General features: G+C 39.5%; 3 protein-coding genes across 3 annotated transcripts; 2 read left to right on the top strand and 1 right to left on the bottom strand.

Annotated features, from left to right (window-relative positions):
* Window positions 1–4879: 4879 nt before the first annotated feature.
* Window positions 4880–8170, top strand: LOC101468618 (DNA polymerase III PolC-type). The gene is made up of 3 exons (XM_004564547.3): window positions 4880–5132; window positions 5265–5316; window positions 7323–8170. Exons 2-3 carry the CDS (start codon window positions 5265–5267, stop codon window positions 7856–7858), a joined length of 588 nt encoding a protein of 195 aa, XP_004564604.1. The 5' UTR covers window positions 4880–5132; the 3' UTR covers window positions 7859–8170.
* A 756-nt stretch (window positions 8171–8926) lies between these two features.
* LOC101468333 (maternal protein exuperantia-1) lies at window positions 8927–11100 on the top strand. The gene is made up of 2 exons (XM_004564546.3): window positions 8927–9187; window positions 9902–11100. The coding sequence occupies exons 1-2, from the start codon at window positions 9115–9117 to the stop codon at window positions 10549–10551; spliced, it is 723 nt and encodes a 240-aa protein (XP_004564603.1). The 5' UTR covers window positions 8927–9114; the 3' UTR covers window positions 10552–11100.
* Window positions 11101–11294: 194 nt separating this feature from the next.
* mpi (mannose phosphate isomerase) lies at window positions 11295–26082 on the bottom strand. The gene is made up of 8 exons (XM_004564545.5): window positions 25985–26082; window positions 24792–24919; window positions 22542–22742; window positions 22129–22270; window positions 21855–22034; window positions 20117–20290; window positions 18515–18723; window positions 11295–16055 (listed from the first exon to the last, which is right to left on the bottom strand). Exons 1-8 carry the CDS (start codon window positions 25998–26000, stop codon window positions 15837–15839), a joined length of 1269 nt encoding a protein of 422 aa, XP_004564602.2. The 5' UTR covers window positions 26001–26082; the 3' UTR covers window positions 11295–15836.
* Between the last annotated feature and the right edge of the window lie 1258 nt (window positions 26083–27340).

Below are 27340 nucleotides of genomic sequence, written 5' to 3' on the forward strand. Positions count from 1 at the left end.
GCTTTGTGTTGGTTCTTCTGTCACCTGACAAATAGGACATACATGACAATAAAATGTGGAGCTGCTTCAGTGTTTCTGTCAATTTGTGCAGATCTTGACTCATCAGTAGTGATGGCCCGCTTGAAGCTGACGCTCCGGAGCGTGTGTCGAAAAAAACAACACACTGGTTCAGAAGCACTGTGTCGAGGCTTGCTTCGTTTGGCAAAAGTCACGTGACCAGTGACGTCCGAAGCTTCATTACGCACGTAACTGCTTCGGTACCTGATTCAAACGGATATAAGGAAGTGAATCATCCACGGGATTCGTGGAGTGTGTGACAGAGAGCGAAGAGGTGATCATTCCACTGACAGATATGGAGCCAGCGAGGAAGAGAGGACGTTCTGGCGTGTGGGAATATTTTGAGTTGATTTTGCTCAATTCATTTTATCTGCCGAAGTGAAAAACTTGAAATGTCCAAAATCACGTTTTCATAATGTAAATATCATTACAGCATATGACTTCAGGAACACTTCCATGTGAATTAAAGCTAATGAAGACTACAAAAATGTATTTGACACTATACGTACATTACATTGCTACAGTTTAGAAAATCATTTTGTTTATTGTTTTTAGGTGATAGTCTGCAGGACCCAGGAATACCTGCATATCTACCAGCTTGCAGTGTAGTTCCTGCACTCCACAGCCTCTTCTGTTCCATGCAAGTGGATTTTCTCCAGGGCAGGAGAAACTATTTCTAAGAAAAGAAACAGACTCAGCCAGCGCACAGTAACACTAATCCTCTTTTTAAATGTAAATAACAAAAGGGCTACCTGACATAGATCATGTTTTTACTTTGCAAGTTCTTGATTAGGGGTGGGTTTTGATTATCGCCTTTCTGATTACAATCCATGCTAAATTGAATAAAGTGATATTGATTCATTAAAATCCCGTGTCGATTTGTAAATTAACGTTATTATGCCTGAAACGCCAGCATCTCAGGTTAAACCTCACAAATGTCGTCAAACACCATGCAGCTAAAACAGTAACTGGGAGCAGGTTTACGGATTCTGCATACAAACGTGAACACAGAGCGCGGACCCGACGCGTCAGAGTCAGATTTTGATGTGTCGGCGGGTCCGCGCTGTGTTTGCCTCTTTTTTTTTTTCCGCTGGCTTCTGCAGCTGCAGGTTTCATAACTCTCTGTTTACATCTCTAATTAAGTCTCACATGTGTCAGCTTTCTTTTAATAGATACGAAATTATGGATATATACTGATACATGACCAGAATTGTAATATTTCTGACTGAGGCAAAACTTTCCAGATTCCAATCTAATTGAATCGGATCCTGTATCGAATCAAAAATGATTCTACAAATCAGTGACGATGCAGCCGTACTCAGCTCCCTAAGCATTTTCCCTTTCCAGTTCACAATCAATCCCACCCCTAGGTCAAAAATATGTATAGGACAATTGGCCTCATCTAATATTTTGTATGAACCTGTCCAGCTGTCCAGTGATTAAACGACAAGTAGATGGAGGCAGGACTTCACAGCAGGGGCATACTCCATAATGTGCTGTGCATTCTCATATGTATATTATATATATTGCTCACTTATTGTATTTACCAACATCAAGGAGTTATGAGCAAAGAAAGGCCACACCATAGTGCATGTTTAAATAGGGAAAGTTTATTGATCAAAATGTATTACGCAAATACGCATTACATTTTTTTCAGCCCCCCAATCGAGAAAACAAAACCAATTACATGTTCAAAGCAACGGAACGGTGGCCCAATATCAGAGAGAACTCCACTCTTGAGTGAGCAGTGATAATTGAGCAGTCCGTTTTATTTTGCAGATTCAAGCTGCTCTTCAAAATTTTCACCACCAGATGTCACCGGAGAGGACTGTGTTGAAAAGCTTCGAGTAATGAACCGTTTTTCAATACAAGCTTCAGTGCTTCGGAAAGCTTCATTTGGCCATCACTACTCATCAGTAATGTTTGCAGGGTGAGTGCATTTTTAAAACAATTTGTGCAAACTGCAATACAAGGTGGATATTTGCAAAATCATGACTACCTCATGACATTTTGTCTCAAAAATTAACCCTATGAATATGTCAGTACCATTAGGATGAAATTATTGTGTCACCAACATTTTAACGTTAGACATATAATTTTAACAGCCTCTGTAAACTAATATCCTGACTTGCTCAAAGCTGCCGTTTTCTCTGACAGTTTCAGTCAAAATTAGAAATGCTGCTCTGAGACTGAGAGAACTAATAGTGCTGCATGTTGTGCAGTTAGTTTCCAAAACACATTATTCGTGGTTACATACAATTTTAGACTGATGTGGGCCAAAGCCTAGCATAACCTGTAATGTTATTATGACGGACACATTTTATGAGTTAATTTGGCTTTAAGTGACTTACAGGTTTCTTTGAAAAATACTTATATCCGGGTTCTTCCTTTTTGCTGCCATCCTCCTCGCAGCGCAGGTTTGCCGCTGCTAAAACTAAACAGAGCGCCATGAAATGCACAGCCAATCACATTGGCCATATTTGTCACATGAGGTAGGACTCCAGTAGAGGACGTAATTTAACTCTTTCTGCACCGCTGGGTGAATGAGACGTTGACAGATCGTTTTTGTTTTCTTTCTATCGGGTTTGATTTTCTTTACTCGAATAGATCAAATTATTGGTGGGGACAATTCAATAATCTGGTTCAGCGATTGGTGGGGACATGTCCCTTCCGTCCATGCCAAATCTACGCCCTTGGTGACGCGTCATTGGGCTGTAGTGTAGTGCAGTGTTTTCCCAACCACACATAGGTGTGCCGTGGAGGATTATCTAGCATGAGTAGTGGTCAGAAGAAAGCGAGAAGGGCATACTCGGGACAAACCGAGCCAATTCAAAACAAAAACTATCAATATGCTTTTGTGGCATTTTTGTTTGGTGTGATTTTTCTGATGTGAAATATGTGCTGTGGCTCCAAAAGGTTGGGAAACACTGCTCTAGTGCCACCATCAGTGCAGAGAAAGACATGGAGGGTGCGAGAGGGTAAACCAGATGAATAAAAGAAAAATTAGAATTTATTAACACAGAGTATTTCTTTTCTACAACAGTTATCCAATAAGATTTGCTCCAGAGGAAACAGGGGAAACTGCAATCAGAAACAGTTACATAAGCTTTTTGTGTTGGCACCACACCTTCTCACCTCTGTGATCGTCTTCATGCTGATGTGTTTTGAGTGATGTGTGGTATGTTTTTTTTAAGCTCAGGTTCAGATAGAAAAGGTCTGAATACAATATATTGATTTTTACGTTATAGCCTAATAGTGAAGGGATTTTTTTCTCCAAATTTTATCTAAAATAACATAATGCGTTAAAGCCACGTACCACTGAATTACTCATATAATTATCCGAGTACATAAAAAAGAAACAAAAACCAGCCTTATTTTAAGTGAATGCATGATACTTTCACAACCACAGTGTGAAAAACTAAGTGCACCCTTTGCACTTCCATAGGAATAAAGAGAGTAAGTAGCAGAAAATGTCACCTCCTCTATAAAAGCAGAAGTTTTGTCTGTTTGCAGGTCTGGAGCACTCAGGTGTTTGTTAACACAATGTGAAGAAGGAAAGGCATCGACAATGGTCTTAGAGAAGCAATGAGCTGCTGCACATCAACCTGCAAAGGTTATACATCTATGGTCCAGTGAGAAAGATTATTCACAGCTGAAAAATAGTCAACAGAATGTCCCAGTAATTTCAACCCAAGGTCTGATTTCTAAAAAAAACAAAACAAACAAAAGACATGGCAGTACAGCCTGAGGAGGTTTTGGTCAGTCACTTCAAGGTCCCCAGCCCAAATCACCATCCCCCCGCCACGGTGCCTGACAGTTGATAAGAAGTGTTTGTTATGCTGCATTTAATTTTCTCTAAATGTAGATCTGTGCATTTTGGCCAAACGTCTCCGCTTCGCTCTCGTCTATCCAAAGGACATTGGTTCAACAACTCTTGTGGTTTGCTCAGATGCAACTTGGCAAACCGAAGAATACCAAAGTTCTCTAACGTGTGAGTCAAGTGTGTCCAACGGTTAATGCTTGGAGAAAACTGGGTTGTGCAACAGGACAATGGCCCCAAGTGCAGCAGCAAATCTACAATGTCTGAAAATGAATGGATCAAGGTGCTGCAATGATCCAGTCAAAGTCCAGATCTCAGCTTGACTGGAATGCTGTGTATGAATGAAACACCATAAAGCTCAGTGAACCGAAACAGACTAACCGCTGTGAGAGCGGACCACAATTTCCTCACTACTATGTGATAAAGTCACACAGTAAATAATTACATCAAGTTACTGTTTCTGAAGGTGTCTACAAACTTTCACAGAACAGCAGAGGGGCTGTGAAAACGTTTATACTGGACTATAGGAAAATGATCAATCATGAGCATCCCTGGTTGGTAGAAGGTGGCAGCAAACGAGCGCAAGATAAAATAAAATAAAATACTTCGCAGAATATTTATAATACTGTAGAATACGTTTTTTGTTGATGTTGTTTTGCTTTTTTTTGGGGGGGGGGGGGGGGGGGTGTTGTTTTTTACCGTCTTTAACAGCTTTTTAAAAACTTTTTATTTCAAATTACTTCAAAATCATTACGGTCACACTCTACTTTTTAAAGTTTCGCTTAATAGTGTAACTTTTTAAAAATATGAATTTCTTTATATTTGTATTTTGTGTCATACAGTCACTGTATTATTATTTATTCATTTATATAACATAGGCTATTCAAATCTACGGTTTGCCGTAGAACAAAAACCGTGTGTCATCTAGCGGCTCAAAAATGAAAGTGAACGAACAGCAGAGAAGTTTCCACGTTTACCGAGAAACGTGCGTGTGAGTGTGTTTCTACCGCTGGCACATTCACGGACGTTCAGAGCGGGCCGAACGAGCAGGAAGGAGACTGGTTAGAAGGAAGAAAAAAAGAGTTTCTCTTCCACTAAAATGAAAGCAGGGCGCAGTTTTAAGTTGTGAAATGTCGTGGCGGGGGTTCACCTGCTGGGCCCTCCCTGAGGAGTCCGCATAAGTACATATATTCTCTCCAGCTGACTTCACATCTGTCACAAGGCTCAGCAGACTTAGCAACCTGCAGGCTGCACGGTGAGTTCAATACACGCTCTCAGTGACTGACTACAGCTGTGACTGAGGAGGCAAAATTAACTTTAAAAAGGTTCCGTTTAAACACTGACTGTTGTTGTTTGTTGTTGTTTTGTTTTAATTTTTCATCTGCAGATGGCTCAAGACAGAACTGTTGTTTTCTTTGACCTGGAAACCACTGGATTAGGTACTAATCTAATAATATAACGTTTCTTCTTGTATTTTGTTTTATTTTATGTTATTTTAGATAGAGCTTTTTTGGAGTAACTTAAACCTCAGCATCACTGGATGTCAATGAAATGAAAGCAGTAGTTACATGCAGTTGCAACTCTGTGCCTTGCCTAATACTGCATTCACCAATTTACCAAAACAGAATTACAACACGCTTTAAGCACCAAAACATCACTTTATTTACTTGATAGACGGCCGCTGCTGCACTTAGTTTTTTTTGTTTTAAAAAATAAATAAATATATATTTTATGGGACAAACTTCCTAGATCAGTGATCCCCTACATTACCTTGTGTTGTTCACACATAAAAAAATGTACTGATATTATCCATCATGTCTTTCCAATCCAATCTGAAGGCTTTACCTGCCAACACACACGCGTGTGCACATCATGTAAAGCCCTTACTCTACGCGATAAGGAGGGTGGTAGTTTCTGTTTTTACTGCTGTCTAATCTAATCTTACACTTGTCAGCCTTCCGTTTCCTCAAGCTCTCTTTGAGGGATTATAAAAAGTGTCAGGCAGCTTTAAACAAAAAACAAACAAACAAAAAGCACAGAAACCACAGCTGTGCCCACGTGCTAGTATCATACATGTTCTGCATTATATGAACAGTACATTTAACATTAAATACACACTCGTGTTTCAGGACTGCATGGCTGCAGTTAATTTGAGAAAGAGTTCAGCAGATTACTCAGTGGAAACCACAGCACTGTTCAGTTAGGAAGTCAGTCAAAATTATATTTCCTGTCATCGTTGGGACATAAGACACGCCATAGATGAAACCAGATGCTGATTTCGTTTCTGTGATTTGAGCTAGCGTGGGTGTGAGAATGGCCTCATAGGCCAGGCATGTTGGTGTCACACGTCTTGGCAGGAGTCCATTAAAGAGAGGCGTGTTACTCACGTCAGTATAAGCGGGATCAGCAAACAGCCCTACCTGCAGGACAAAAAGAACAGCACGCAGAGAGCTGAAGATTAACAACAGCAGCTGATGATATTTTCATTTTCACTGTAATCTACAAATAGGGAGTGATTATCTGTTATCACTTCCTGATAACAAACATTATGTGTTTTTGTCTATTTATTTATGTTTAATACATCTACCGGCCATTTTTTAATGTTGCGTAATTCTCCAGTGGACTTGCATCCAGAAAATACAATAAGCTGTTTTCCATCATCTTCTGATTCACACTCAGTCATTTCAATCTGGAAGCAGCCCTGAAATGTGAAGGAAAAACTGTTCAGTTCACAAAATAGAAAGAAGGGTTATCCCTATCAGGCGTAACATCCTGAAAGGTGCAGAAACTATCATCCAGCACAACAAAGAGAATGTTCGAGCCCCAACTCCTGCACAAATGTATGTCTAGGCACCTCTCCCATTTGTTTGAAAACTAACCACACAAAAACTTGCATGCTCTGTAGCATCCTCAAGACTGTCTGTTTTCTAGTGCTGTGCGATACTGTAAATTTTGGTATCGATCCAATACCAAGTGGATTAAGAGCAGTATTGCCGATACCGATACCTTTAACTTATAAGGGGAGCTTATGTAGGTCAGAGCTGTGTGTCATGATTTATTAGCTGAATTATCATAAATTTGCTTATTCCTGAGTACATTTTAATGAACACCAACACAACAGTGTTGGGATTTTAACTACATACGATTGTGTTAGTATCGATCCAATACCAGTGTTGGTATCGATATTGCGATAGATCTGCCCACCAGTACTGTTTTCAGCATTTCTGTCAAGGTATCCATGTGAGTGACAGATGTTAAGAGTGGTGTAAGATTTCTCATCTAAGTCTTGACAAGGATAGAAATATTAACATTATAACCTGACAAACTATTGCTTTTAAATGGGAAGCTATCATCCTGTTCATGTTGCACTGCTTTCTGCAAAAAGACTGTTCTATTATGACTTGTGGTTATCTGTTTTTCCTTTTGTCCCGTCTTCTATTTTCAGACACCACGGTGTGTGACATCATTCAGCTCGGCGCCATCTGTGAAGACAGGATCTTTAATGTCTACATCCTCCCCCGCCAGCCTCTCACAGAGAGCGCAAAACGTGTCACGGGCTTCACCGTCAGCAACAACCGCCTCTTTCTCCACGGGGTTCCCGTGGACACCATCCCTCTTGCGGAGGCTCTCACTAATTTCATCGCCTTCCTGCGCTCCTTCCACCGTCCAGTGCTGCTGGTGGCCCACAATGCAAAGCGCTTTGATGCACCTGTGCTCACCAGGTGGCTGCAGAATTGCTCCCTCCTGCAGCAGTTCCAACAGGTGGTGTCTGGGTTCCTGGACACCTTCTTGCTTAGCAAGGACCTGTTTCGTCTGAGCAGTTACTCCCAGGAGTCCATGGTCCGGCGCTTCCTGGGAAAAAGCTACGACGCTCATAATGCTGTGGAGGATGCCAAAATGCTGCAGGAGCTGTACAAGGCCTGGAGACCTACCACATTTAGCGTCTCCAATTGTACCTTCGGGACAAAGCAAAAATATTAAATAATTTTAATAAATAAAATAAATAATGTTAAAGCTGACCTTTTATTTGCTGTTATGTTCAGGTCAGTGGAAAATAAAATGGAGTATGTGTGGTCATAAGTTATCAAGATTTAACTTATTTACTGTTAAATGTAATGTAATGTGTCACATGCAGTGCAATCTTCCTTTTCTGTTTCCCTTTGATCTCATTGATGCCTTTTTGTAGCCTCTGTGGACCAAAATGCAATGGGTCTGCAAAATATTTTGTTTTTTAAAAAAAAAGAGCATTAGCCACATCTTTCTCAGCCTTAATAAAAGATCTGCTACTACAAAGTGTCTCTCTGTGGTTTCTAACGTTCAACTGATTCTGTTTTATCCCAGGTTTCTATAAGAGCAGGAAATGACACCTTTAAACTGCACCGTATCCTGTCTCAGCTGACTCTTCATTTCTTGAAAACTGTAGAAGCTAGACTGCTAACAAAGAAACAGACAGACAAGCATATGGAACCGTCTTCTTCTCTAGAGGGCATAGTTGTGAACCTTGGGCTTGCTGGTTAACACCAATGATTATATCAAAGATTTATTTTATTTTATTTTTTCTAGTCAGTGGTGGAGCCCAACATAGCTTGTAATTTGTATAGATGACTTGCTATCTTTTTGTCTCTTATAGATGGGAGCATTCTACTATTCAAAATTTTTGCATGACTCACGCAGAAAAAAATCAGTATGTCAAACAAATATATCCTCCTTAGAACCAGCCTATTCATTTATGTCCTCTGTAATGGACATTTGTTTTTGGTCTATATCATTTGACTTATTTAAGCTACCCTACCAAGTCCTGATGTACAAAATAAGGACATCCTGGGGTTTCCATTGACATCTCATGTGTATGTGTGGCCTCTTTTAGCTCCAAAGAGGAAGAAATAACAAAAAAAAGTTAAATGGGAAGGTTCTTTATTTCTCGGTTTTCAGTTGCATGTTATACCTAAGCGTGCGAGTTTTTTTAGTTGTGTTTTTCATGTATCTTTATTGTATGGTCCAATATGGTCCTTTTCGTCGAGGCTTTTGTTTTGAAACTTTCAAGCTTCCGGTCGGTCACTGCGCAGGTGCTTTAAAACATGGCGGGAAAAGCTTGACAGACTCGGTGTACAGTAAAACTGTGCCGACCAAATGTAATGTTTTATCGCTAAACACTTTAGGCCAATGATGATAGTCGCTTTTGGACTTTTTTAGCTAACCTCTCCGTTGCTCTCACTAACGGAAGTTATTTATTCGTGATGCAAAAAACTGAGGAAGCTGAAGGCGCTCAACAGTCGCTGGTTTTCTTTGACCTGGAGACGACTGGACTGGGTACGGTCATACTCTAACTTTGTTTTACGTGAGTTATTATGACCGATAAAACTGTATCATGGTGATAATGTTGTAAACTGCGGTTAAAAGTTGGAAAGACACACACGGTTGACCCACTAAGCGCACCGTGCACACATGTATGGAAGATAAATGGAGCCAAAATATTCAATAGCTCATTTGTTTGTTTTTTTTGGTCATTTTTCTTTTCTTTAAAAGAAAAAAACAACTATTAAATAGCAGAAAATGTGCAGAACAGCATCTCTGAATGCACAACATGTTGAACCTTGAAGGCTACAGCAGCAAAAGACCACTCCTGTGAGCTAAGAACAGAAAGTTGAAGCTATAATATAGATTTGGACTGATATTTGATTATTTAAAAATCATATTCCAGTATAATGGCTGAGTTATTTATTCTTTCAAAGACAAAACACAAACAGATGTCCCTCAGGTTTATTATTTGTAGTTATTTTTTTTACCCATTTATGCTAAGCCCATGTCTGCTGCAGGAAGCTGCACAGTGGAAAACAAACTGTGCAACATCAACAATTATTAACTTATTTGAGGGTGTTTTTTCTGTTTCTTCTTTATTTATTTTACTTTCATTTATTGGCTCTTAAAATTGCTCTTGTTTCTGCTAAAAAACAAACAAACAAAATCTTCAGGTAGTCATTTAAATTTGAAGCACATGAAAGTGTTCATGTTTTATTCCTCTAGATCCCAATTGTGAGATCGTCCAGCTGGCTGCGGTGAGTGGAGGCCACTCGCTGAACCTCTACGTCGTCCCTCGCTGTCGAATGCAGCAAGGAGCTTCCAAGGTGACTGGCTTCAAGGTTCACAGGCAGAGGCTGTACCTGCACCGGCAGCCTGTTCTCACCAACTCCCTCAGAGAGGTGCTCGTCTCCTTTATAGCTTTCCTTCAGATGCTCGGCCGCCCTCTCGTCGTCGGCCACAACATTCGGCGCTTTGATTGTGTGCTTCTGGCTCGCGCGCTAGATGAATTTGGTCTCAGAGCAGAGTTTGAGTCTTTGGTCTCAGGTTACGTTGACACTCTGCCGCTGTCACGTGAGGTGCTGAAGGACTATGGGCTGGAGAGTTTTCGACAGGAGAACTTGGTCAGGAAGCTGCTGGGCGTGAGCTACAAGGCCCATGATGCTCTGGAGGACGTGCGGGCTTTACAGGCACTGTATGATGTTCTTCGGCCCAAGCCGGAAGTGATCTGCAGGCACAGATTTACTCTGGACACCATGGACGACAAAACACCTGTCACAGTTGCCAAAGTGCACTGCAGACTACCAGGACAGCGCCCCCTGTGGGAGCACTTCAAACAGACCGTGACGGTTACGGAGGATCATAACAGAACCTGATACAATTTTAATTCATTATCTGAGACTTAAGAAATTAATATTAAAAGAAAATAAGTAAACATAACGAAAACCTGTACACTGGATATAAGGAAATAAAGCTTTATTGCACTTTTCTACAACACAACATAAGTGGTCGAGCCTTAGGCAGTGTGGGGTAAATTTTAAAATGCCTTACTCATCGTTGACCTAGCAGCTTTACTTTCATTATTATATTCAGATATTTGCTACCAGCTTTATGACAAAAGAAACTTCATATACTTAATGTTTCAATGTGTTCTATAGAAAGCTATATTCGACATTAATAAATGTGTTGCATTTCTACTCTGTTCCAGATTGTATACTCTCACATGCTCTTTTCTGCTCACTAGCATGTAAAACATTCCAATCAGAGATGCCTACACCGCCCTCCCCTCTCGCTCCTCAGGGCTGACACTGAGGTGTTCATAAGCGTGTCCTGGGTCTGACCTGCTGCCCATTCAAATATCCTCAAGAGCATAACAGACACACCCTTCTCTTAAGGCTTTGATCTTTCCAGGGAGGCTGTGGAGAACATCATCAGGTCACCCCAGTCTGCTACACATTTGCCACTCTATGACATTGTGTTATAACAAACATTTCTATGATATAATAGAAATACTTGCTACAATACAGTACTGTCACACGGGGGGGGGGGCTGTAAAAGTCTGTGTGTGTTGTTCATGTTCATGCTCCAGAGGCAGGAAATAAAAAACAAGTTCAGACCGTACAGTTAACAGAACCTGGCTTTATTAAACCGTTTTTACATACATGTTCTCTGCAGTACCATGCTACAGCATCACCACATTCAAAAATACTCAACCATGCCCTAACTACAGACATATTCTAGTAAATGTTCCCATAAAAGGTTAAAGAAAATAATGCAAACTGTATTTGAAAGTCATTAGTTTACAGTAAGGAAAAAAAGAGCCACAAACTTCAGGTGTCCAGTATTCAAATGAAAATGTGACTTACAGCAAGATCGGCAACAAAAAGGTGCGTGATCATTAAATCAGAAGTTACATTAAATACAGTACTCCACAAAACAAAGATAACATGAAAACATGGCAAACGAGATGATTCGTTAACAGTGTTTTGAGCTACAGAAGGATGATTTGAGGTAATCAAGAAAAGTGATCTAAAAATAACTTCACATCCTTCTTAATACTCTTCTTTTTTTAAAAAAAACAACAGTAAACAAGTAAAGGTTTACCGCATCTGCACTGGGGACAATCAACCTACATCACAAGCGTGATAATAAAGCATTAACACGGCTTCACTCACTCTGAAAAACGTGTTCAGTAGTAGGTTGGCAGGCTGATAGAGGACCTATCATTGAATATTTGAGTTGAGAGCCTATAAAAACTACTACGAGAAGAAAGTGCACATCATTATTGAGTGAATTCAGATCGACCCTGGTACTAGAACCGGAAAGTTACACAGAAGTTTGCACCATTACCGAAATAATCTACTATTACTACTGCACCAACATGTTGTAAAGTGGTCACCAAAAGAGATATTTTAGGAAAAGAAACCTGTTTAGCTATTATAATAAACATGTAAAACCATTTACTTCATATGTATCGCCACGTGCTGATTAATCGTTACAAACAACAGTCAAAAAATCTCTCCAATACAATAAGGTATAAAATTCAATGCAGCGTTTTGTTGTACAACTGTACAAAAAGACAAAAAAATCTTTTAAAGGTACTTTTTGTAATTAAACTGCAGCAAATGTTAACTAAAACCTTTATCACCAGGGGGCAGTATTTCACCAGTAAATGCCTTTGTACAAACTGTTCTAATGGCTTGCCTGGTTAAACAAAGGTTACGCTGATACACCATCTTGTGGTACAAATTGGTATTACACAAAATTGCCGTCCAGCCCTGGTTAAGGTTCTCTTTATATTTCTTCAACAAAAAAATATATCAGTGTTTTGGATGTAAAGTCATGCCGATCAATTGTTTACATTCTGCTGAAAGCTTCATTTAAATTTAAAAGGTGTTAAAAACACTTTCAAAACAGAGGAAATTACAATAAGTACCTTAAAGCAGGTTTAGATAATTGTTAGTTGACAAACAAGATGTTTGACTCGGTATGCATTTATGATTCTCGAGGTGTAACAATTCTCCCAAACTACAAGGTTCATACCTTTTTTTTTTTTTTTTGCATTCACACCAAAGACAAAGTGAAGTATTGCCGTGAGTTATTTGCGTGAATTCATGCACATTGAAAACTGCTGAATGAGGTATTTACAGCTGCTTTCTTTTTTCCCCAAGATGCTGCCACAGCGGATGGATCTGAGTTTTTGATTTGGCACAGTTTTTATGCCAGATACCCTTCCTAATGTAACACTTCAAGTTACTACGCTACTAACAGCTAACAGGACAATGAGGAGTACAACCAATAGCTGGAAACATGTCAGAGTGATTTCAAAATTTGAAAATGGTGTAAAACTCCATTAGGTTGCATGAGTTCCCTCACTTTTTTCCGCAAAGTGAAGTTTACCCGTTCAGCTCTATATACCCTCAGACAGTCTCAATGCCCGTCCTGTCCAACAGCTTCAGCTGTTGTCCCAAAAACATTTGATTCCCCAAGAAGAAAGTGTCCAGTGTATTAAAAGTGGTTCTCTTTGCTGACGATACAAACATTTTTTGCTCCGGTGATGAACTGCAGAATTTATTGGAGGATATGACTAATGAAATAAGTAAAGTGAAGTTCTGGCTTGATAAAAATAAATTATCATTAAATTTGAATAAATCTAAACTTATGTTATTTGGAAATAGTAGTTTAAATACAAATGCAAAGATTCAAATAAATGGTGTTGATATTGAAATAGTCAGTGAAAATAAATTTCTGGGGGTAATAATAGATGAAAAACTTAACTGGAGAGCTCACGTAAGATATATTCATTCCAAAGTATCACGAAGCATTGCAGTACTAAACAAGGCAAAACAGGTATTCGACAGAACATCACTTCATATTCTATACTGTTCACTGGTTTCACCATACTTAAGCTATTGTGCAGAGGTCTGGGGCAATAACTATAAAACCACATTACATTCACTTTTTACTCTTCAAAAAAAAGCAATTCGAATCATCCACAATGCAGGTTATAGGGAACATACAAACTCACTATTTTTGCAGTCTGAAATATTGAAAATTGACGATATAGTGAAATTCCAAACAGCACAAATTCTATTCAAAGCAAAAAATAAAGAACTGCCAGGTAATATTCAGAGTATGTTTTTTTTGAAAGAAGGAAGTTATAATTTAAGGGGTTTTTGTAACTTCAAAACAATGAAGGTACGTACTACAAGAAAAGGCTTTTGTGTTTCTGTTCATGGAGTGAAACTATGGAACAGTCTGAATATGGAATTAAAGCAATGTCCAAACATAAAACTGTTCAAAAAGAGTTATAAAAATATGATCTTCTCGAACGATAAAGACAAGGAAAATATTGAAATTAAGTGAATGTCTCTATTTAAAAACAAACAAACAAACAAAAAACTCATGATGTGATATTATAGTATAAAGTATATCAGAAATCTGTTCGCTATTTTTATTACAAATTATATCAGTAAGGAAGCTGACTAAATATTAACTGATAATTTATGGAAAAGGGGTGGGATTAAATAAGTGTGTACTTCTTCCCACTCCCTTTCAACATGTAAATTAATCAGAACGGGTTTTTTTGTATGTAATTTGTATAGTATTTTTTTCTCTCTTATTTTCTTTTCTAAATGTACTTGTATATTGTTCACATGTTGAAATAAATTACCAATCAAATCAATCAAATCAGTGCAAAAGTTCTTTGATACATCCAGATTAGCACAATGCAAAACGTACTCCCACCTGTTATGGGTGACTGAACAAACTCTTCAAATCAACAGTTAACTTGCATCCAATTAAAGCACTAATTAAAGTCTGCACTTCTAGTACTTCTGGACTTTATGTATAGTCGACAAATAGCAGGCGTCCCTGCTTGTTACTTGAACAATCTTTATTACATCTTTCATAAAGTTAGCATGCTTTAACTGCTCTACGTGAATCCCAGAGTACCTACATGACACAGTATGGTGGACGTTTGTATCATGGTTTCGGTCTCAGAATTGTTACACCCCTACATGGTTGCCACATCGTCATGCTTTATGGGACAGAGATGGAAATGGCTCTTCATGCCCGCTTCTTATTTATTTTTATTCATTCATTTTTAATACTCATGAGTTTTCACCACTTTGACGGGATGTTTCCAGACTGTAAAACATGCGCTGGTAACAGAAGCAGTAACACTCAGCAGGCTTAGCTTCACTGTGATTGGTTTGTAGCACTGATATAGTAATCACAGAAGGTGCTCTGGAGAGTGCTACTGCTCTAAAACATGCACAGGCATCTCAGTATCACACTTTGTACTTTTTAATGTTTTTCTTTTACCTTCTTTTTTTTTTTTTGCCTAAAATTAAGTTTGAAAGGTGGATATTCTCCAGTTTGAGCTAAAGTTAAAATGACAACACTGATCCTGGAACGCAGTAGCTGGCATATAAAACAGATGTGCTTTGTTGTCCTTAACAGGTTGGTTGTCTGGCTGTTCAAAGCACTGAGTGGTGGTGAAGTGTACAACAGTAAACATCAGCCCCACAATGCTGTTTAGTTCATTACAGCTAGTGTGTGTCACCTTCATAATTCAGGGTATAAAATAACATGCAGGAAAAAAATTGAGAAATTAACTGTACTTGATGTTTTTTTCCAGTTATCACCAATATTTTTACAATCCACCTTCAGCTAATTGAAAACTTTTAATCATGTTGGATGTTCTTCACTTGTCCTGGGACGGCAGATGTTCAGATTTCTATTTTTGAGCAAACTAAGGACCTTAAACACCAAAACAGCAACTAAACAGACATATTTTACTTTTTATTCTGCCCTCTATCCAGGACCTATAAAGAATTTTGGATGTGCAGATCTTCTGTGTTTTATGAGTACTTGCACACACGAAAAGGGTAAGAACCAATAAATCCATCAGCATTGGATTAAAACTGGAGTTTAAAGCTAGAGAAGAGTGCTGGAGGTGGCAGAGAGGGCACATGTTACATTTTAGGGGTTAAAGGGGAGCAGCAGGTACCGATGAGGCTCCTTTAGCTTCTATACTATCTTGTAAAAAGTGCACGAGTCATCGAGCTCAGGTAAAACACAAGGACAAACCTCGACACTTCAAATCACAAATACAAACAAACAGGTAGTATGAGCTTTAACGACCACAGACCCACAACTACAGAAGGCAGCAGGCTCGAAAAAGGGTCATCCCCGACTGCGAGGTGATGTGTAGAGAGACGCTCTCGTTGGCCGAGACGAACAGGACGCTGCCCCGCGTCAGTGTGAGGTCGGAGAGAGCAGCAGGCGAGGTTCCCGTGGCTTCACCTTCAATGACCAGGAGGATGCTGGCGCTGTCGACTGGAGAAATATTGTACTGCTTCACTGAGGCTGGGATCTGCAGGATGGAAGGGTGACAATGAGTCGGTATTTAAAACAAACATTAAAAAACGAAAGAAAACATTCGAGACTTTCTGTTTAAAGGTGGTGCTTGCAATAGTCCAATGACAGTTTGGATGTCAATCAAAGATGTGTATTTTTAACAGTATTAAAATCACAGGTGTTGTAATAACATCAATAATGGTTTATCATTAACTAAAGGTAGGTATGAAAAACCATTTTGCTGAACTGGAATCAAATAAAATCTAGACACATGAAAAAGTAAAATGACACATATACACTCACCAGACAGTTAACTACACATGTTAAACTGCTTCTTATCTAATCAGTCACATGTCGGCACCTCATTGTACTTAGGGATGTAGATATGGTTAAGAAGACTGATCATCAACGGGGGGAAGAAAGGTGATTTAAGCGATTCCTTACTTTTACTTTACTGTCTGTAATTGGGACCTAACTTCCTGAAATCAGTGAAGTTTAGCATGAGTATTCATTGATCTTTGCTAAACCTTTCATGCATGAATTATGACAACCTCAATCAGGATTTTTTTCCTTCATCTTTAGGCATGAAAAGATGAATAAAAATACTTAAGAAAAAATCCTGATTGAGGTTGTCATAATTCATGCATGACAGGGTTAAATAACAATAATTACAATGAAACACATCATACATCTATAGTCACACTAAGCGACCAGTGGATGGCAGGGTATGGAGTGACACATCAGTGTCCAATGTATTGGTTTATGTGCAAGTATACCATCAACACTGACCCAAATACAAGAAAACAGCCTTTGCATAGCTGTCCACTGTAGTGACCACTATGCGTGAAAGGGTTAATTTGGTCAGATTGTTAGAGTCACATAACTGTGACTCAGCTGCCTTCAAAAAGTGTTGTGTTTGTATTGCACGATTAATTTGCAACTCCTTAAATCAAACCCCTAAAACGAATACTGAAACTAGTAAAAACTAAAGTGAAACTAAGCAGTTTTACAAAAACTAAACTCAAATAATAAAAGCCACTTTGGAAAATACATGAAAATAGAAGAAACTCTAATTTCTTTCAAATTTGTTTTCGCACTCTATCAGTTGAACAAACTACGTGTCAAAGCGTCACAAAGGCAGACTGATGGAAGGAAGGTTTCTATAATATCAACTCAGAGTGCACATGGGTTGAGAGTAAAAGTTTAACTTTTTAAAAACACAAAACACAATATGCCAAATATTACATTTTAAACTAAATTCTAAGAAAAATTAAAAACAACAAAAAAAACTGGTTATTATATACACTGATCAGATATAACATTATGACCACCTGCCTAACTTCTGTGTTGGTCCCCGTATTGCTGCCAAAACAGCCCGGACCCATCGAGGCATGAACCCCACTAGACCTCTGAAAATGTGCTGCTGTATCTGTACCAAGATGTTAGCAATATATCCTTTAAGTCCTGTAAGTTGCAAAGGGGGCCTTCATGGATTCTTTTGTCAAGCACATCCCACAGAATGACTGGATTTAGATCTGGGGGCTTTGGAGGCCAAGTCAACACCTCAAACTCATTGCTGTGGTCCAACCATTTTTTGCTTTGTGGCAGGGAGCATCATGCTGCTGAAAGAGGCCACAGTCAGCAGAGAATGCTGTTTCTATCAAATGCTGTACACATCAAAGTAACATCCACATGGATGGCAGGACCCAAGGTTTCCCAGCAGAACATTCCCCAAAGCGTCACACTACACCAGCTTGCCTTCTTCCCATTATGCATCCTGTTGCCAGGTGTTCCCCAGGTAAGCAACTCACACACACCTGACCATCCACGTGATGTAAAAGAAAATAAAACATGATTCATCAGACCAGACCACTGCTTCCATTGCTCCTTGGTCCACTTCTGATGCAGATCAGCATGGACACCCTGACCGGTCTGCTGTTATGCAGCCACATACACAACAAACTGTGATGCTCTGTGTATTCTGATGTCTTTCTATGAGAACCAGCATCAACCTTTTCAGCAGTTTGAGCTACAGTTACTCATCTGTTGGATCAGACCACACGGGCCAGCCTTCACTCCTCACATGCATCAATGAGCCTTAGTTGTCCATGACCCCATCGCTTATTCAGCACTGTTCTTTCTTTGGGCCACTTCTGATAGATACTGACCACTGCAGATGGGGAACAGCCCACAGGAGCTGCAGAGATCCTCTGACCCAGTCATCTAGCCATCACTCCTTTTCAAACTCACTTACAGCCTTGAGGACAAAATGTTCACTATCTCCCTAATATATCAAACCCACTAACAGAAGCCTTGATAAAGAGACAATCCGCGTTATTCACTTTAACTAGCAGCGGTCACAGTGTTATGTCTAATTTGTATATAATGTCAATATATCACGTAAAGTTAGTTGTTTTTTTTCTCAAATGACAAGGTTTTATTTTAAAGATGAGATCAACTATACAATTTTCTAACCTGTATCCTCATGACAGTGAAGTCTGGCACGGGCGGGTTGTATATGGACACGCAGGGGTCAGAGGGGTCCTGAAGACACGGGAAGATTTTCGAGGAGGCGGGGGCGGGGCTGTAGTTCAGCATCTCACAGAGCGTGTTAACATCGATGTATTTGGGTGTCAGTCCGGCCCTCACAGTGTTGTCTGAGCAGGCCATGCACTCAATACAGTCTAGATGGGTGCATAAATAGAAAATCAAATATTAAAATCAATTCCCAGAAAATCCTGCAATGTTAAACAGATTCAGATGCTTTCATGTGGGCGAACAACAGAACAGGGCAATTTTCCAGAGATAAAGATGAGCTGAACACATCATCAACACATCTCATAGCCGGATTGCATTTTATTCTGCTGAGACAGCTGCTAAAAAAGACACTGCGGTAAATCAGTGCTTCACAGACTGCTGAGTTCACAGAGAAGCTCTTGTGTATGCTTCATGTTTCAAAGAAGATGACACCAAAGCTCGACATTTCTGGTAAAAAAAAAAAAAAAAAAAGGCTGGCTCTCAGCATTTTGCAGTTTGCTCCCAGTGGATGAGACAGTTTTACTAGCTTCCACGTCATCTGCTGAAAATAACTAAATCGATGTATTTAACATCAACTCATCTAAGGAATCAAATAATACACACAGAATTTACTGGAGTTGGCTACTTGGTTATGTTAGTGACACCCAAAACATTATTTATTCTGCCTACTATTTTCTCCTCCTCCCAAGAGACAGACACCATTTACTGTTTACTGTCAGACAAACACCACTTTTTGTGAAAGTTCATTAGCTGCTGGCAGACCACGTCCTGTCTTGTGTTTCCCTACCTGCAGACTGATTAGTTCACTCCTGTGGCAGTCTTTGATATAATTTAGTTGGACAGATTCCAGTTTAAACATCTCTGACTGTACAACAACATGTATTCTGCTCTGTCACAAGCTTTTTAGTATACTTCAGGGTTCTTCAGTGTAAAATAATAAAAATGCACAATCCTCCTTTAAAAACTCCCTGTGTATTAATCTGTAGCTGAACGTAGTTCAATATTTGAGTAGCATTTTCTCAAAACTACAGAGGCCTGCAGTTTTGAGACTTTATGATCTATACTTTAAGATTTGTGGTAGAGATGCAGTGGACGTGACGTTGAGAGTAACAGAAGATGGATAAAAACATTGTTCATTTTTATGATTGGGATTAAAGACCTAGCGCTTCTATGACATAATAGCTCATCCAGTTTATTCACCTTCACAATTTACAGGTTATTGACTGTAAAATGACAAATGTGATCCATTAGGTGATGAGTGTGTTGTAAGCTTGACTAAAATTCTGACCAATACTGTAGAGAAGTGAGTCTTGTGGACAGACAGAAGCCAGTCTTGGCATAGTCAAATTGGTCGTTCAGACAGAAAAGCCTAAGCTGCTAAATAATCCCATACTAGCTCTTAAAAGCCATATCTGCTGCTCTGTTATGCAGAAGAACTGCAGCGACGCTGGAAAGTCAACAGTTTCAGTCACGCTCACTCAACTGAATCTGGAGCTCTATTGTACTAGAATCTTATAAATGTAAATGCTATCTACTGACCTCCATAAAGGTAAGCGTGAGGCTCATTGGCTCCCAGGAACATGGCCTGGCCTGGATTCAGGACCACATGATTGAGGAAGTAGATTGAGAAGCAGCCAATGTCTCCAGGGTACTGAGAGTGGAGACGGAGCAACAGGTCACCACTGATGCCTGACGTGTCCTTTCCAGCTGCAGCTGCAAGGATCACAAACATCCCGAGGTAGGACTGTGTTAGCAAAACATAAGATCAAACTGAGCTCTTATTTTTCTCTGTGTTTTAAAGTCATTTTTGAATAATTGCAGAATGGTCGACTTTGCTGCCAGATGCTAACACTGCTAGGTGTTGAACGCACAGCACCGTTCCCCTGATGTGAACTCAGGGCAACACAATCACAGCTGGACCCTACCCTTTCACTGTAGCTATTTATTCTAACACAAATACCCTCAAAACATTATTTATACTTCAGCAATTATGTTTTAGTAAATGCTTCAAGTTAGCGGATACCACACTTTTTCAGGTCTTACATACTTTTTCAATTCAATTCAGTTTATGTAGTGCTAAATCAAATGCCTCAAGTCAAATGCTTGCTCATAGGAGCAAGCACTTGGCAACAGTGGGAAAGAAAAACTCCCCTTTAACAGGAAGAAACCTCCAGCAGAATCAGGCTCAGGGAGGGACGGCCATCTGCCCCGACTGCCTGAGGGAGTCAAGATTAAAAATATCATCACTAGCTAATGAGAAACCTTCCTATCCAATGCCAGTATACAACAGAATCACACAAAGGTTTCTTAGCCTTTATAATTTTAGTAATTACTCCAATCTGACACACAGATTCGATCTTCAACATGTAGGTCCTGGTTAAAATGTGGGCAGAACTACAAAGTCTAAGGAGCTTGGAAAGGAAAGCGTCTGGACTTCTTTAAGTTCCTTGAAGACGTTTCACCTCTCATCCGAGAAGCTTCTTCAGTTCTAGGGTCAAATGGTGGAGAGTCCCAGATTTAAACCCAGTGGGAGTTTCCCCCCAAAGAGGGACAAAAGGACCCCCTGATGATCCTTTACCTAATCACATGAGCCAAGGTGTGAAAACGGGTGTGGGTCACAATCAACCAGGGTTTCGGGTGAGCTCATTGTGAAACCTAGCCCCACCCTATCATGTGATTTCCTGAGGTCAGATGGCCCAGGGTCCCTTTTTCCCTCCTTGGGGGGAAACTCCCACGGGGTTTAAATCCGGGACTCTCCACCATTTGACCCTAGAACTGAAGAAGCTTCTCGGATGAGAGGTGAAACGTCTTCAAGCAACCTAAAGAAGTCCAGACGCTTTTCTTTCCAAGCTCCTTAGACTACGATGACATGGATGACTGAGAACCTTCACAGACCCAGAACTACAAACATAACAGTAGATAGCTGTAAGCTGTGTATACAAGAACATACATTTAAAATTGCGCATTAAGAGATTAGTTTTAAAAATTATCCTTGGCTATAAAAACAAATACTGCAAATCAGACTTTGACTCTGCAATGTCAATGTTTTTTTTTTAAATTTAATATAGTATAGATCTTTTAAAGAATCTACAATTGTAAATTAATCTCTTTTTAATAAACTGTTTTCAAAATATTTTTTTTGCCTTCAGTGGCCTTGATTAAATTTTTGTGTAATTTACATTAAAACTGCCTCAGAAATGTGTAATAGTTAAACGACACATATCTACATACACATCATGAAACCTGTTGACGATCATTTAAAAAAATTAATTCTCACCGTCTTCCGTGACCCTTTTCACCAGCTCGTTGAGGTTCTCTACCACCACCTTCTTCTCCCAATCCATCATCCTGGTGAAGCACCTCTTCAGCGCCTGGCTCGTACGGTCTGCATCTCCCACGCCGCCCCGCAGCTCTTGTGCTGCCCCGTGACCCACCAGAGTGTGGAACTCTGGGACCTCTGACAAATAAACACACACAGATTAATTTTGTTTTATGACCATTTGAAGCAGAGTACATGTTTTTTGGTTTGACACAAAAAATCCAAAACTCACTTTCAAGAAATTCCAGGATCTCTTCCACTGGTCTGAAGCCACAGAGGCCTTCGAAGCGGGTGAGAGCAATGGCCATCTCCGGTTTGTGGTTGGTGTCTGGGTAGTGCTCCGGAAACTGAGTGTGTAGTCGAGTGGCTAATTCCTGACCAAAACATTATAGAAAAAAAAACATGCGTTTTCATACACATACAAAGGAAAAAAGTATGTCCTTGATCCTAAAAAACTTGAAAATATAATGAGTTTAGTATCACTACATGCTATACAAGTAGATTTGAGTAATGCTTTCTCCTGATAAATCATTTAATAAAGCAGCTGACATTTGCCTCCACCCATAAACTTCAGCCAGTTCACAATGATGAGCCAGCTTCAGCAGAACTTGAACTCTGAGCAGGTGTGGGAGTCCGTGTACTCACCTTGTTGGGGTGGGCTTGTATTGACAGAGCCGTGTTGACCGAGAGAACTTTGAAGAGGAAAGGCAGCTGACCCTGGAAGGTGTCTTTCACCTTTGAGCCCAGACATGCAGGGAAGTGGGCGATCCACTGGCCCAGGGTGGTCTGTGCGATCCTGTTGTCCTTAATCTGGGCGTCACCTTTTGGATGAGCGCCCATCCACAGCTGGAGAAAACAGCACAGCTTTCAGCTGAATAACAGCTCATACTTTATTTACTTTATTTAGAAATATTCCTGTTGGTGTTGCAGCAAGAGATTCCAAAAGTGGGCACACTTTACATTTCCTAAGTACTAAATCTTAATAATAAAAACCACAGTTTTGTAGCTCTCCTTATTTTCTTTTTATCTGCCTTGAAACTTTCTAAAAAACCTATGAGAGGCCCCAGATGTCTTGCTGACTGAGAGAAAAGCCTGCGATTATACATGGACCCAATTAACCCAATACTCCAAACCATGGTCATTTATAGCGAGTGAAAAGGAAGGAATCCAAACTATGAGAGTGTAATCTACGGGATCAGAGCGCTATTCCAGTTTGTAAATAAAGGACAAGCTCTATCAAAGTCACGTGTCAGTGAGCAAACAGATGATCCAAAAACTAGACACCTACACTGTACTTCCTGACTTCATATCAAATTTGACAGCACACTAAGGTTGAATAGTGTTTTTATATTCAATCAGGCTACCTCCAGAGTTTCCATTTGGAATCAATGACGTTTTTATGGAGTCTTTTATTCACAGCATGGTTGTTTAATAGATTGTCTGCTGGGGGAATTTGTTTTCTATTGCTTGTTAAGCTGTGCCTAAAACCACTGAATGAAGCACAAACTGTGTGTTGTATGGAATATATCACAGAATGGGTGTGTAATGATTCAGAGATTTAGAAAATCAAATATAGTTGGATTTGATTATAATTTGATTCTAAATCTTTTTTACACTGGTTCTAGAACACAAAACACACTGAGAATACCTGTTCAACCAGTACAATTAATTTCACTTTGATCCATGACTAACTGAATTGGTTTCCACATCTTGTTTATCAAGCTGTGTAGCTTTAAAGTTTAAATGGACTCTAATGTGTAAATAACTGGAATTAAATGATTATTTTTACTGCTAAATAACCAGATTAATAACTTTCTACAACATATCTTGCAATCTTGCATACTTATATAGTATATTTATATGTTCTTGGTTCTCAGTGAGAACCATTTGATAACATCTCTGCAGTAGGTGGCTCAGATAGGGATCATTTTCTGTGGAAAAAAAAGAAAAAGAAAAGTCATACAACCCGTGAAATGCCCCCTTTAGATTGGTCAGGTGGTGCCAAGACCACCCCTTTTATGCGAACGGGCAGGGGAATGCCTGGGATAATTTAGCCAGTTAACTAGTTTTGCGTGAATGTTTATTCATATTAGAGGCCCAGGTCTGAAACGTAAAGCCTTAGGTACCTTAAATCTGCGTTATTTTTACTAGCCACCAGGGGGCAATGGCTGTGACTATAACAGGAAGTCTGTGGGGAAAAAAGCAACAGCTGTGGGAAGAATTATGGTGACAAGTCCCTTAAAAAGAACAAAACAAAATAAAACACCAAAAGTCAGTTAAACAAAAAGACATGTCACATAATGTGTTGATCAAAGTCATCCTTCTGAAAATGTGTACAACCAAGGGATGTGGTCCACAGTACGTGAAAATATCAGCACTATCGTAACCTGAACTAATGACCTTTATGACAAACACTGCAAAGCTGTTGTGGCTAAATAAAGACAGACTTATTAAAGGCATGCACAGCACCGAGCCTGTGCCAAGACAGCCTAGGACACGACTGCATTTAAAACCAAAATGATTACGTTATTTTTGCTTGGCTGAGGAGTTGTGTATCATTAACGGTAACATAAGACTACAGAGCTAAATTCAAATGTTAAAGATCCCTCATTGCTGACAGTAAGTGTAAATAAGCTCAAACGACTCAAGCGTAGCTATCTCAAGAAATGGTAGTCCTACAATTCTATTCAAACCTATTCCAGAAAACCAGAGTGAAAACCAAGTTTCCAGCTCTGTTCCAGCATAGTGGTCTCAGGTTTTCAGAAAACCTGAAAACATTAAGTTTCTTTAACTTTTAAGAATGAATCACATGCATGCTTGTACATTTTCAATACTGAGTGTTAAATGTTCACTACCCTCCCTCCAACAGGTACCCCAAATATCTCTGGGCCTTACCTCTGCATAAGGTTTATCAGCCTCTACGACAGCAAGTGCATCTCCGCCAATCACCAGCTTGGCCACCTCGCTGTCCAGTCCAACCTTGCCCCATGCATAATTTTGCACAGCACAGGTCAGGGGAAACACTGAGGAGGAAACATTTAATGTGCAATAAGTGTATAAATATTACAAAAAACAAAAAAAACAAAAACATACAGTGAGTTACAAAACTCTAGTATGAGCCTCTTTAATGTTCTACTGACAGGTGCATATGCACACAGCAGCCAGTTTATCAGCAGCAGAACTGAGACAATAACACATTAGGCTTCCATCTTCACACACAGTGAGACCCATGTCGAGCTTTTAATGGTGATAGCTGTACTGCTCTAAGATCATTCAAACAACAAGCTATCTTTAAATATCATCAGAAGCTCATGGTAATAATTGTTTTTTGTGCCCACGATCCAGTAATCCTTTATAATGCAATACCAATCATCAGAAAAAACCTGCGTTAAAGTCATCTATAAAAATATTAAAATGCATTAGATTTATGTAGGTACAGGAAAATCGCCTCTACCTTACACCTCATAGTTTTACTTATTAGGCTCTTTGTTGTGTTATATTCGGCTTTTTATATGATGTTAATTTATTTAATAACACTTTTTATTGAGTTGATTGATTTAAATAATATATCTTTACCTCATTACCTCTCTTTCTGTCTTATCACAGTTTGAACTAAACAAGTTTCACTGGATTTCTAATAACTACCTGCTTCGCTAAACCAGTAAGACAAGCGGAACGGATTGCTGGGGGTACATTTTTAATCAGAACACCGGGCAGCTGACGGTGCAGCCTTCACAGGACAGAAACACACAGTAAGCAGCTTTACGTTTGGCAGGCTCTGTTTGCCGGTTTCAGACAAATGTAGCTGAAAGTAAAGGTTTTATATGCGGTAGGGAAAAAATACTAAACTCCATCTTTGTGGCTGAGGTGCTAACAGCACAGTGAAAAGGACAGTGAGCCACACGTAAAGCAATCAAAACGCCGGCTGAAACAATGAGGTGGTTTTTCGGGTAACGCCGAGCCTCCCGTCATATTACCGAGCAGCACCGGACATCACGCAGCGTAAACAAACATCTGCTGTTAGCTAGCTGAGTATGTATCTGTAAAAGAGATCATTTCAGACAGTTTAAAAGGAGTAAATCTCTCACCTCTCACTTCCTCCATGTCTGCGACGTCGACTGACGGCTGCTGGTGACGTCACGACGGACGTGGCAGATGTTTTTTTTTTTTAAATTTGAATAATTCAACTGAATAATTTCAGCTTTTTACCCACAGAGATAATTGCTTGGAAAAGAACAAAGCAAAAAATTAAAACTAAACGCCACAGATTGTTTGTTTGTTTTAATATTTATTCGACCATAACTGGTCACAGGGCATTCTGGACATGCCCTACGAGGACATCCGACAGTTAGGACCAACCCAAAATGGAAAGAAAATAAAACAACAAGAACAATATACATATAAACATATATATCTATAGATATATCTATAGCTATATATAGAGAGTGTGTGAGTGTGTGTGTTCTTTTTATAATAAGTAAATTAAAGTTGAACTAAAAGAGTATGGAGTTTTTTATGCATTAAAACTTTTCATACATATGAGATTTTTACAGAAGTCTTCTCTTATATATATTTTTTCTATAAATACATTACACATTTTTCAGAAAATTTAATGAGCCAGCTATGAAACGAACTACGAGTGGAAATGTGGTTGGTCCAAATGACATACCTGTGGAGGTATGGAGATGTTGTCTTACTGACCAGATTGGTTGACACAATCTTGGAGAATGAGAGGATGCCTGAAGAAAGGAGGTGAAGTGCACTGATATGAATTTTCAAGAACAAGGGTGATGTGCAAACTGTAACTACAGAAGGATGCGAAAAAGAGGAAGACCTCAGAGAAGATTCATGGATTTAGCAAAGGAAGAAATGCAGAGGCATCCACAGGATTCACAAATAGTTTATTAATACTTTATTATTATTATTGTTGTTGTTGTTGTCATTATTAGTTTAGTAATCAGTTTGTTGGGTAAATAAGATTGTGGGGGTTTTTAATAACAAAAACTCAAATAACATCTACAATATAAGCCATGGACTCATATCAACATCGTTATGCTCAATGCAATGCTCAGGATTTTCTCCAAGTCTGTTGTGGCCAGAGCTATCCTCTACACTGTTGCATGCTGGGGCAGCAGGTTGAGGGGCTGCTGATGCCAACAGACTCAATACACCGATCTGCAAGGCCAGCAATGTTGTGGGGATGGAGGTGGACTCTCTTAAGGTGGTGACGGAGAGGCGAATGTTGTCCAAGATAAAGACAATGTTGGATAATTCCTCCCACCCACTCCATGACATGCTGGCTAGCCACAGGAGCATGTTCAGTGAGAGACTGAGATTACCAAAAAGCACCACTGAACGACACAGGAAATCATTCCTGTCTGTGGCCATCTCCCTGTACAACTCATCCACCTAACACACTGTATACTGCAATAGCTACATCCTTT

The sequence above is a fragment of the Maylandia zebra genome, linkage group LG7 (genome assembly GCF_041146795.1).
Source record: "Maylandia zebra isolate NMK-2024a linkage group LG7, Mzebra_GT3a, whole genome shotgun sequence".
NCBI lineage: Eukaryota > Metazoa > Chordata > Actinopteri > Cichliformes > Cichlidae > Maylandia > Maylandia zebra.

Excerpts from the sequence above, each read along its gene's own strand:
- LOC101468618 (XM_004564547.3), top strand. The coding sequence starts at position 5,265 with ATGGCTCAAGACAGAACTGTTGTTTTCTTTGACCTGGAAACCACTGGA. Across the intron at positions 5,317-7,322 it reads CCTGGAAACCACTGGATTAG|ACACCACGGTGTGTGACATC; the intron begins GTACTAATCTAA and ends TTCTATTTTCAG.
- mpi (XM_004564545.5), bottom strand. Across the intron at positions 22,743-24,791 it reads CTGATAAACCTTATGCAGAG|CTGTGGATGGGCGCTCATCC; the intron begins GTAAGGCCCAGA and ends TGTTTTCTCCAG. Across the intron at positions 18,724-20,116 it reads TCACGCTTACCTTTATGGAG|ACTGTATTGAGTGCATGGCC; the intron begins GTCAGTAGATAG and ends GCACCCATCTAG.
- LOC101468333 (XM_004564546.3), top strand. The coding sequence starts at position 9,115 with ATGCAAAAAACTGAGGAAGCTGAAGGCGCTCAACAGTCGCTGGTTTTC. Across the intron at positions 9,188-9,901 it reads CCTGGAGACGACTGGACTGG|ATCCCAATTGTGAGATCGTC; the intron begins GTACGGTCATAC and ends TTATTCCTCTAG.